The sequence below is a fragment of the Megalops cyprinoides genome, chromosome 16 (assembly GCF_013368585.1).
Source record: "Megalops cyprinoides isolate fMegCyp1 chromosome 16, fMegCyp1.pri, whole genome shotgun sequence".
In the NCBI taxonomy this organism is placed as follows: Eukaryota; Metazoa; Chordata; class Actinopteri; order Elopiformes; family Megalopidae; genus Megalops; species Megalops cyprinoides.
This window is the reverse complement of record NC_050598.1, coordinates 8,703,409-8,715,000: the sequence shown is the minus strand read 5'-3', so window position 1 is coordinate 8,715,000 and position 11,592 is coordinate 8,703,409. Positions and strand designations below refer to the sequence as shown.

The window sequence follows — 11,592 nt, the reverse complement described above, 5'->3', positions numbered from 1 at the left end:
AAGCCACAGTTTGAACTCCTTTGCATTTGGAAAAAAAAAAAGAAAATTGATTTTATCAGGAAAGGCAGAATAATTTCAGAATAATACCGTCCACATTTATCATAACTGCACTGTTCAGACAAAAGCTTCACAGACACTGTCTCTTTTTTCCTTTCTTTTCAAAGTATCTTAGATATTTCTTTCAAACTCATGACAGGCCCATCTGTGGTGAAGTGCAATAACCTGAGGAGATGTTTTTCTGTGCGTACACGTATGCACGTGTGCATGACAGCATATGTGCATGCTTCTGTGCTTGAGGGTGTGTGTGTGTGTCTGTGTGTGTATGTGTGTGTGAGGGTGAGAATGTATTTGTGTGTATGTGTGTGAGTGTGTGCATGTGTGTGTGTGTGTGCGCGCGCGTCTGTGTGCAGATACGTGTGTGTTTTGACGTGTGTTTAACTCACAGTGTCACATATGTCTCTTCCTGGTGAAGGGCTGAGGCCTTTCAGCGTGCCATTTGTAGGCACTCAGTGGTATTTCAAAGGCCTGAAAAGTCAAGGCTAAGTGGTGTTTTCAGTGTTCAGTCTCTTCAATATGGCCACTGACATCACCTGACTGAACAGGGCCGTTTACCAGAGACACAATGCAGAACTGCGTTGCTGTGGTAACACCTATTGCTCCCAAGAGCCCCGTCATTCCTTCTTATCCAAGCGCCCACTGCAGTGATGAGATCCTAATACCAGCCAACCCACAGCTGCTTAGCCATAGTTCAGCCATCGTTGGTACTGTGCCTTCCGCACTGATAATAGTTTGATGAGAGAGTGAGGCTTGATGACCCCCATTAAGTGTGTAGCTAAGAAATATATGTGTCATGTGAGCTGATCAAATGAGCTTGCTTTCCGGAGTGAAAAACCTCGATTGATTAAAATCAGTAAAGCATTGGGACATTGGGAGCAAGTGATGGCTCCACCCTTTGGGAGAACAACGGTACTGCAGTTTCACTGCATCTTCAGCACAGCTCGTCCTCTCCTCAAGTTTCCAGGTGTTATGATGTGTCTCTCTCCACGGCACAAGCTATACACATCCCTCTCTCTGCAAAGTATCACACTCTTACCCCCCTTGCTGTGACACACACACACACACCCCCCCTCCCCTCTCAGATGGGTGTTCCTCCGAATCTCCAGTGTGGGTTGCTGCCTCGGATGTTACAGTGATGCTTCATGGAAAGTCCAAGAGCAGATGACCTTAAACTCTTGTTTAATTGTTTTTTTTTTTTTATCTTTTTCCTCTGTTTGTCTGTTCTTTTCAGTGTGCATGCAGCTACATGTATAATTAGATACATAGATATTTTAGTCATAGAAAAATAAGGCTGTGGATATGGAATGATGACTCTGCCATGCCATCCTCTTGCTCTCTCAGGCTATGTGGACTTTGCCCCAATAACCTTTCGCTACGTCGTGACAGGTATGCATTATAGTATAGTGCCACAAGTATGTGAATAGGTACAGTGTGTGAATAGGGTTAGTTTCATAAGTAGGATCTTGGTACGTACACATCGCAATGTGCAACTACAATTAGCCCCCGCACCTGTTCTGGCGGGTGGATATACAGATGTGTGAGGATGGGGCTGACTCCATACCCCTGACTTGCGCTACCTGTATATCAGGGTAGGTACACCTGTGTCTGGTGAGAGGCCAGCTCACCTGCTCACAGGTGTGTCTACTAGTAGGAGCAACCTGTCTTGTAGCTGTAGATGTAGATGTGCCCTAATCAGACAGTCTGTGTTTTAGTTTGTGTCTAAGCGAAGGGAGCGTCTTTCACCGGTCAGAGCGTAGCCCAAAGTAGCGCGCACATGGCCCTACCGAGCACTCTGAAAACCTGCTGACTCCTCTCTGAATCTGATCCAAGCGAAGCGTCACATGTGCGACCTTCTCTCACGAAGCGGCGAGGGTGTAGCCGACCATGTTAATGCGCAGCGCGTTTCCGCTTTGATTGCGTTTATACATGCGTGAATCAGAATTAACCCCTCGCCGCATTCACTTGATTTTTACCACATTGAATCATATTTCTGTAATGGATTTTTTTCTCTCTCTCCACCAGATTGTTAATTAATCGAATCTTCTCTTTTTTTTCAGCTGATTGTGAGAGATTGCATCCACAATGCTATTTTAATTAGTATAGAAAATAAATTGGTTGTGCAGGCCTTTTTCCTTAATTGCTTTTTCTTCGGCTTAAGATTTAATTGGGCCTGTGTTGTGTTTATTGATTCCCTTTGATATACTTTAATTTAGATGATTTTATATATTTATTTTGGTTCGCCGCGTGTCGCCCCCCCCCCCTCCCTCCCCCCCTCGTCTGCGGTGGGTTCCCGCGGAGGCGAGCGGGCGGTGGACCCGGCGCGGCGGGTGAAAGGAGCACAGCGGAGGGGGACGGTGGGATGCCGGGGACCATTCAGCCTGTCCCCAGGGCGCTTTGTGCTCCGCTCGCGCCCCGCACAGAGACCTGCATCTGCACGCGCTCAGTTCCCGCTCGCTGTGACACCGAGGGCCCTAATCACCGCCTCCTTATCAGTGTGGAGAGAGAGGGAGAGGGGAGGTGGTGGGGAGGGGGGGAGGGAGAGGGCAGGAGAGCGGGAGCAGGAGCGAGCACGCCGGGAGAGGACCACAGAGAGGAGTGGCTCCATGAGACAGCAATGGGAGGAGTGTCTGTGCAGTTCTGGCTGTAGCTGTGTACGGTGTAGCTTTGTGCAGGATTGCAGAGTTCGTGGGTACCGTAGATATGTAGTTTCCAGCTGTTCTTGTTTGCCTGTACATCAGGGCATCTGGCCCTCCCAGTTGTCTCCTCTTATTGAAAGCCTTCCTTTTTATCGTTTCTCTTCACTTCCTCATTCATTCTTCCTTCCCCTCCAGCATTCTGTACTCCCCAACACCTCATGTCATCTCCCCTTTCCTTCTTCTCCAGTCCCCTCCTTCCATCCTTTACTTTTCAACTCCTGCAGTCTTCCTCATGCTCCGGCTCCCCCTCTCTCCTCACCTCTCCCCTGCTTTCCCCTTCACTCCCGCTCTTTTCTCTTTCTCTTTCCTCCTCCTGTACCTCTCCTCCTGTCACCAAAAGCAGCACAAAAAACTCTCCAGGCTCCATGCTGTGCGCCCATACCGTCCTCACACCTGTACAGATGTTTGTGGAAAGTGTCCCATTAGAGAGGGGGACCGTCCCCATACTTTTACGTCTTTGTTTCCTCAATTAGTTCATCGCAGGTGTTGATGTTGTCCTCAAAACACCTGTCTCGCTCTCTCCTCACTTTTATCCGGTTAAACAGGGAAGCGCACTTCCCACGATCGCTGCTCTCCCTTTGGGATGGAACGGATAGCACTGGATTTGATTTATTCAGCAAATCAGCACAAGTGGGCCCGCTGCAGACTAGACAATCTTCACTGCTAATGCAGCCTGAGAGAAAGCCCATGGAACAGACACATATATACGTGCATGCTTTTGGGGACTTTGGGGACTTCTTGGGGCCAGTTTTACCCCTGCCCCCTCTTGTCGTTTTTTGGCAGATGCTCTTATCCAGAGCGACATACGTATGTTACAATTTTTACGTGTTATCCAGTGCCCCAGCAGGCAATCGAACCAGCAAGCCCCACTCCTTACCACTATACTACACTGCTGCAGCATAGTGGTAGGCCCTCTTGCTCCGGACCCCCCCCATTCCCCTGCCCCATACGTCCCTGGATCCCCAGCCCTCCCCGGGTCCACCGGTCTGACGGCACTGTCACTGCCCGCAGGGAACTTCACTCTGGCAGAGCTGGGCATCTGCGAGCCGGCGCCGCACCAGAGCGCGTACTGCTCGGACCTGGGCCTGCTGCACCGCGGCTACTCGCTGAGCGCCGGCTCCGACGCCGACTCCGACCCAGAGGGGGCGCTCTCCCCGGAGCGCGCCGTCCAGCTCTGGGGCAGCCACGGCATCAAGTCGCGCCGCAGCTCCGGCCTGTCCAGCAGGGAGAACTCCGCCCTCACTCTCACAGACTCCGACAACGACAACAAGTCCGATGACGAGTCAGGTAGGAGCTACAGAGGTGGAGAGAGAGAGAGGGAGAGAGAGTGAAGCGGAATGAGAGAGAGAGAGAGAGAGACAAAATAAGAGCAACAGAGAATGAGAGAGAGTGAATGACAGAATAAGAGAGAGAGGGTGAGAGAGAGTGAGAGATTGGGAAAGAAGTAAACGGACGCTGAAATACCCACAGTCTGCAGCATAAACATGCATGCATACACTGTACCATGCAAAGACATGGGTCTGTAACTGGAATACTATGTCTTCCAGAGGGTAAATGTGTTCTGTGAATCCTCTCAATGATTCAAGAGCAGGAAGACCCCTCCATCCCTTTGAATCCATCCCTTTGAACGATTTTCATACTGCGTGCAGGTTTAAACTTGCTATCAGACATACTTATATTATAAGGAGAGCAGTCATGTTTGGGGCGGGAATGGGGCCATGAAGGGGACATTGTGTGGTTTTTGAACAAAATGATTTGGAAACTGACATATTATGTGTGACATACTGAATTCCTGAAATTTAAAGTCAACACCGCATTTCTAAATGTTTGTATTGACATTGCTGTGTGTGCGTTTTGTGTCTGACAGCAAGTGCTACCTCGAATCTTTTCTTGACAGATATTTCTGAAATCATTATTAATCTCATATTTCAGCTATAATTTGGCGTGAGCAAGTTATCTTGTATCTTTGTTTTTCTACGCACTTAAATGGTGTCAATTCTTAATAGAAAGACAAAAGAGAAAAAAAAATCATTCAAATTAATTGAATTCTCACTACGGTGTCAGTCTTGATGCTGATGTCTGAGCTGTGATTTTCAACATCAGACAAACTGGTTTTGACAATTTATTAAACTACTCAACAGCTATTAAACACATAAAGAAACACCTCAGAAAGAAGCCTTTCTTTCATCTCTGAAGCTGATAATTGCTTTTCCACTAATTGCCGTGATAATCTCTCAGGCTCCTCCTCCTAGCCTATGTGGTAGTGTTTTAGTTATGTCTGCCAAATAAGAGAGCGTGTGGCTGTGTTGTTTCTGACACCTCTGGGTGCTGTTGAGTGGGTCCCTGGGACCTGTGGCCTGTAATGTGTGACCAGGCTGTAGCACTCCGGGTCACTGAGGCGGACCATGGATTCGAGGGGCTTTTCAGCTGTTTGGCTACAATTCGTTTCCTCTCGATATGCAGCGTCAGGTTCATTAATAAACAGCGGAGGAAGGAGCTGAGCGCGGGGAGAACGATCATTTCATTAGAAAGGGTCAGGAGGTTACGTGTGACCGGGAAACCCGGGGAAAGCGCTTTGGTTGGACGCGCCAATCGTTTGTAAATCGGCCTTTCGAGGCAGCTCATTTTCAGGTAATTACTGACCTTTTCCACCGCGATTCAGCCGTAATTACAGCGCCCGTGTTGCATTGTTTTGTATTGTTAGCGTCTCGCTGACGGCCCGAGGTGCCTGGAGATGATGAAGAGGAGTGGGTGGGTGCGTACTCTGCTTTTTATTTTTTTTTTTTAGAATGTGCAACTCGAGCGTGTTGCTGTGAATCAGTCCCAGTGGGACAGGGTATTGATGCGGAGCGTGTCAAGCGGAGGGGCCCGGCAACTTAGCTCAGCGGTTGGATCCTCGCTGAATCACTGAAACAGTTGTTGCATGAGAAATAGGCGTTCCTGCGTCAAAAGCCAGGCTGGATCTCTGTCTAATTATAGCAGGGGTGAGAGGGAAAGGTGAAAACTTCAGGCACCGCTTAGAGAAGAGGGACAGCGTGTGCTGAGGATGAGTGCGACTTTGTACTGTCTCACTCCTTCCCTCCTTCCTTGCTTTCTCATCCTGCCCTCATCCCACCGTTAGGTCCCACCTCCATCTCACATCCTCCCTTTCCCCAGTCCGCGACGTACTTCTGTCCTCTGCTCTGCTTCACACGACTGAGCAGACTCAACTGCTACGACTGACAGGTGGCACTCACAGCCCGGTTTGTGTGAGGTCGCTCAGGCTGGACAGGCAGAGGGCTCCATCTATTATCCCTCGTTCCGAGTGCCGTGGAGAACTGATCAGGCCCCAGGGGAGACAGTCAACCAGACATGACAAATCGCTGCAGAAATCACTGCGTCTCAACCCTGACCCTGGGGCCACAGCGTGTTTATGGGTCCCCCCTTCTGGTGGTGCTCTCAATTAATTAAATTTGATTGTGCTGTTGATTTAATACTGACCTTTGTTTGGCAAATCTATACACTCAGGAAATGGGAGAGAGATGCTGTCAGAGTCCTGTTTGTGGTAATAAAGAAATAAAACGAGCTTGTTTATTCAGTGTGTTTTTGTTTTTTGTTAATATCTTCCTCTGTAATAAATGCTGGGCGGCTTTCTCAATTAAAATTAATTGGTTGTTGAATTAGTAGTTCTAAGCTCTGTAGAAAAACAAACGGTTCATTGCCAAAAACTCTGAATACCTGTCTATGTTGAAAATTTGTTTAAGGTCCTCTGATGAATAGAAATACCTTAATTTCTATCCCTCTACTCAAACACACTTCCGACAATCCATGTCTAACACAGAACTAACAGCAGATACGTGTTAAGTGGTGTCAAATCCAGATCAGTATTCAGTTAACAGCTCAATCAAACCTAATTAATTGCGAGTACAGCTGGAATGAAAACCAGCATACCCGGTGCGCCTCCGGGGCCAGGGGTGGGAAACGTTGGCCTACATTATTGAAATTGGACTTTTAATGGACATGAGATTGATGCTGAGGCAAAGGGAATGGAAGGGTTTTTTTGTCAAGTATTTTAGATACTGCTTCTATTGGCTGCTTCTGTCGCATATACTTCTGTGTCATTGTATAAGGAATCATGCTTTCTCTGCAGAGTAGATATACGGTAACCCTCATGCCCTCTTCCCCATTTCTGTCTCTATAACTCTATGTCACCCCACTCCCCCTTTTTTTGAATCTCTAACTTTCCCTTTCACTTGATAGGGAACAGCAAGCGCTTTGATGTGTCAGTACAGGTGGTCATTTGTAGGTCAGTCTGCAGAGAGGCTTGTAAAGGTTACCGCAGAATAGAAGTGAAACAAGCCCAACTTGGCTCAGTTGAAAGTAATTTCTCCGCTTTGTGCTCAGCTACACTCACATTTCGGCACTACGCCACACATCCTCCCACCACCAGAGGGAGCTGTCCTGAACGGTGTGCACGACCTAAGGATCTGCTGACTTCAGAAATGGCAAACTTTTCTTTTGTAACGTGGCATTGGGCGTGTCTGCTGAAGAATGATCCAGGTTACAGGAAGGAAGCGTGCCTCAACTGGTGGGCTGACTGGAATTCAAATCAAAATGTTAAAATAGGTGTGTCCATGTTGCAATCCATTCAAATACAATCTTAGTTAGTATTTATTTACTAGTTAGTATTTATTTACTAGTATTAGTATAGTGAAGCGTAGAGTGTTTAAAGTGAAACATGAGACACTGCTGTCCACTGAAGTAGGGACATCAGTATTTGCCCTGCCCCGCAGTAACCACCGATAGAAAGTACCATGTAATGGCCAGATATAGGAGTCTGAAGAACATCTGGATGTGACCTTTGATTGTGATGTAGCTCTGCTGCTACATACCGCTGTAAGGTGTTGACTGAAAGGAAGCATCTGACCCATCTTTGCTGGGAGGAGGACTACACACTGTACCGATATGTTGCCCTGTGTAGGGAGTAGGACGGTGCTAGTTGGTTTGTCACAGAATTCAGGTGTTGAATTGCTCTCTCACCTTCTGTCCTCTCTTCCTCTCATTTCCCATTTCCTGGCTTGGTGCACACACCCCTCCTCTTCATCATTCAGTGCTGAGCTTCTTTTTTTATTTTGTGGGGTGCTTTCAGAGCTCGGGCTCAGCCGGCCAGATTCCAATCATTAAAATCAAAGATGCACGCTCAGGAAGCAGTCGGGTTCAAACAGCCCATAATATTGCCGCTGATAAAAATGTATTAAAGGATAGCTGCCGGATTTGTCAGCCATATGGGTCTGGATCGGTTCCAGAGCATTCCAAAAATAAATAAATTAGTAAATAACTAAATTAAAAAACCTGTTAGTCTCATTAGATTAGAAACAAAGTCCTGCTCGGTAAAGATTGCTCAGGTTTTCTGTGTTCATTGATGCCTCACATGCGCTTTCATGAGGCAATAACAGAAATTATGGACACAGTAAAGAAACCTTAGTGAGCCTTGGATTCAAGTCCCTGGGTGCTTGGATTTCTTCACCACCGCGGAGCAGCGAGTCCTGGGAGTTCATCAAGATGGGTAAGACTCGGACTTTCTTCCAGTCAGCTGTGCTACCTGGCAAAGGCAAGGCTTACCTGGCAGGCTTTTCAAAATATCAGTGCCTGCTCCCTCTCTCTGTTCCTTCTGTAAATCCCCTGAAACAGTCTACCAGAGTGCTTCAAACTCCTTTCCAAATTACATTCACATTTCCCGTAATCCCCACACTTCGCCTGTAAACACCTACAGCTCCAGCCTGCATCCTTTAAATCGATGTCTGAATAGCCCACATCACGCTCCATGTACCCCACAAATACCCCTCAAATGCCCCACTCTCCTGAGATACCAAACACCCACTCTGTAATATCCTGCCCCTCTCAATATCCTTCAAAATACACCTTACCTCTTCAAGAACGCCGCAACCCCCCTCAATGACCCCACACCTCACATACTGTACTTTCTCACATACCCTACACCCCTCTGCAAATCCCACAATCCCACTCAATTCCTCCTCCTCAAATAGTCCACATGCCTCAAACACAGCAACCTGACATTCCTAAAATCCACCACACCCCTCCAAAAACCCACAAGCCCCTCCAAGATCCCATACCTCTTTTGCAAACACGTGTGTGTGTGTGTGTGTGTGTGTGTGTGTGTGTGTGTGTGTATCTCTGCGTGTGTGCACGTGTGTATGTACATGTGGTGTGCTCTTTCTGAGCAGCACGGTGGCAGTGAGGGGGTGCTGTTGGATGTTGTGATTAGCGAACGGCATGTTTGTTTGCACAGGTGTCTGTATTTCATGCAGATGAGACATGATCCCTTCATTTTATTCCAGCCTCTGGTGAATTGAACCTTTTGATGCGCGCCGTTGGTCCTGCAACTGGTGCTGCACGGCACGTTTCGCAAACAGAAGCGCGCTCCCTCCCCATGCGGGGAGTGGCACGCTGCCGGCTTTTTATGATGAATAATTAGCATCGTTTGCATTTGTCCTACACAGATCTGTGTCCATTGGCATTGAAGGAGCTTTGTAGAATATGCCAGCGAAAAAACGCAAGCTCCCTTTCACTAGATACCCTCACACACACCTTGGAAATGCTCGCGGTACTGACCCCTCACTTGAAATGCATGTGTGTGTGTGTTTTATGGATCATTACATAGAGTAAAGTAATTGACTGAAGTGAACATACAGCAAGACGTGCAGTCTTACTGTGAGGAGCTAATTAAGGTGGCAATGCAATGCAGTGTTGGTCTGATCAGAGGCTGAGGATAAGTCAGTGAAGTCAGTGTTCTGGAGGTGTTTCACTGCTGAAACCCTTATTCAACAAAACACCAGGGCTTATCTCAGCCAATCGCATGTTTTAGTTTCTTTTTTTTTTCAAATGGTAATTTACTGGAGTAGAGGGTTTTGTCACAGCTGTTAACCGTAGTGGAAGGGCCTTAGGCTTTATGCATAGATGCCTTATAAAAAAGAGATTCTTCATCTCCAAAGAAACCAGAGGGAGCAGGAAAGAGCTGAGAGGGGAGAAATGTGAGAGGAGGGAAGAAATCAAGGTGAAACCAGAGGAAGTCTTCCTCTCCTGATGGGAGCGCTGCGTAGGCTCTCTGCCGAGGACGGGGAGGGTCCCCCCAGTGGAGGGGCTCCCGCTACCACCCCTCTCTGCTGACGAGCCTGACTGACAGCCCGCCGGCCTCCTCCCTGCCAGAAGCGCGTTGGAAATGCCACTCAGGGCTCCCGCGGTGGCGGAGCGGGCCGTTCTCTCTCTGGCTGTGAGCAGCGCCCGGGGCGGGGTGGGCGGACCCGTGAGCCCATCCCATCCCCTCCCATCATCCCGGCGCTGAGAGCGACGTGTCCCTTTCCTCTACATGAGTATGAGCGCCCTGCGTGCTGTTTCTGTATCTGAACAGACTGCGGAGGTGTATCTGTATCTGAATACGCCACACAGATGTCTTGGTATCTAAACTCCCCGTAGAGGTGTATTGGTATCTAGACACTCCATAGAGGTGTACTGGTATCTAGACACCCCATAGAGATGTATTGGTATCTAAACTCCCCTTAGAGGTGTATTGGTATCGAGACATCCCAGAGTGGTGTGTCTGTATCTAAACACCCCCTTGATGTGTATCTGTATCTGAACAGTCCAAACAAGAGTATCCATATGTAAACACTCCATAGAGGTGTATCTACATACAGCTCAGAGAAGAGTGTCTTTGTTTGAACAGCCCAGAGAGGTGCTTCCCGAGCCGTAGAGAGAGCAGAAAGTTTAAAAGTAGCAGAAGTCAGGCGAACAGGTCACTGTAACTGAAACACACAGGCGTAGGTTGTCGCCACATGTTCTCGGGAGCGAGAATTGACACGTTGCCTTTCTAAAAAGGTGAGCCGCGTCCATCTGCCCTCTCGTCGAGTCTTTTTGCATGACGGTCTCCCTGCGGTCGGCGGCGAGCTCGGAGGAAGAAAAGAGGTGCTGGTAATGAAAGGAAGCTGCGCGGGGTTTGCAAAAAGGTCATATCGATGTTTGCCGTCTGTGTTAAAGAACAACTTCATCACCCTTATTGGATTTTGCGATTTTTCCCACTGCATCCACGTTCCATTTTCACTTATTCTAAAACATGACATTGATTTGGACAGGAAGCTCCCTGCCACTGCAGCCCGCTGTCTGCCGCCTTCTCTCCAGCGCCACGTCGAGCGAAAGGCCAGGGAACGGCCTGTATATTTAGAAAGGTGAAGGGGCCGCTATTGGCATTCACATCAGCGAATCGCGCGGCGGATTGCGCCCGCGAATCGCAAGGGGCCGGAGTCCTCACGGATCCCCCGCAAAGACACACAAATTGAGCGAACTGACCGACATTTGATTGCGTTGCTTTTTTTCTATTTTTGTCCCCAATGGTCATTAAAAATCATTTGTCTTTGAACCGTTCGGTTCAGACAAATTTTTTTAAAAAAAAGAAAAAAGAACGGAGCGAAAGAGTGTCCCCGTTGGGTGTTTTGCGAACGGGCGGTGCAGATTTACGGTCGCGCGGTGCCTCGAGTCGTAAAGCTCTCCGTTTTCTCGGTGGAAGCCGGCGAGTGAATGGAGGGCACTTGTAAATTTCCAAGGCGGCGCCCAGCGCAGAACACCAAACAACCGGCCCATCGATCTGAGCAGAGAATGATTAAAAGACGCGTTAGATGAAATAAGCGTGAGACTGGACATTGATTTAAACATTAAAAAGATCAGCTTCTGATGTCCTGTCATCCCACCTGCCCCCCCCCCACCCTCCTGCTGGGGTTAAGGGGCAAGTCCTCTGACACCATGAACCTCCACCTGCTCTTTTGTCTATCAAGCTCAGCTGTCGATC

At 48.2% G+C, this 11,592-nt stretch overlaps 1 protein-coding gene across 1 annotated transcript in view; it reads left to right on the top strand.

The window, feature by feature from the left end:
* tenm2 (teneurin transmembrane protein 2) overlaps window positions 1-11,592 on the top strand; it is a 210,205-nt gene that overhangs the window by 16,905 nt on the left and 181,708 nt on the right. Inside the window, exon 2 of the mRNA XM_036547720.1 lies at window positions 3,765-4,040. Coding sequence (XP_036403613.1) covers window positions 3,765-4,040 — 276 coding nt within the window. The remainder of the gene's footprint in view (window positions 1-3,764; window positions 4,041-11,592) is intronic.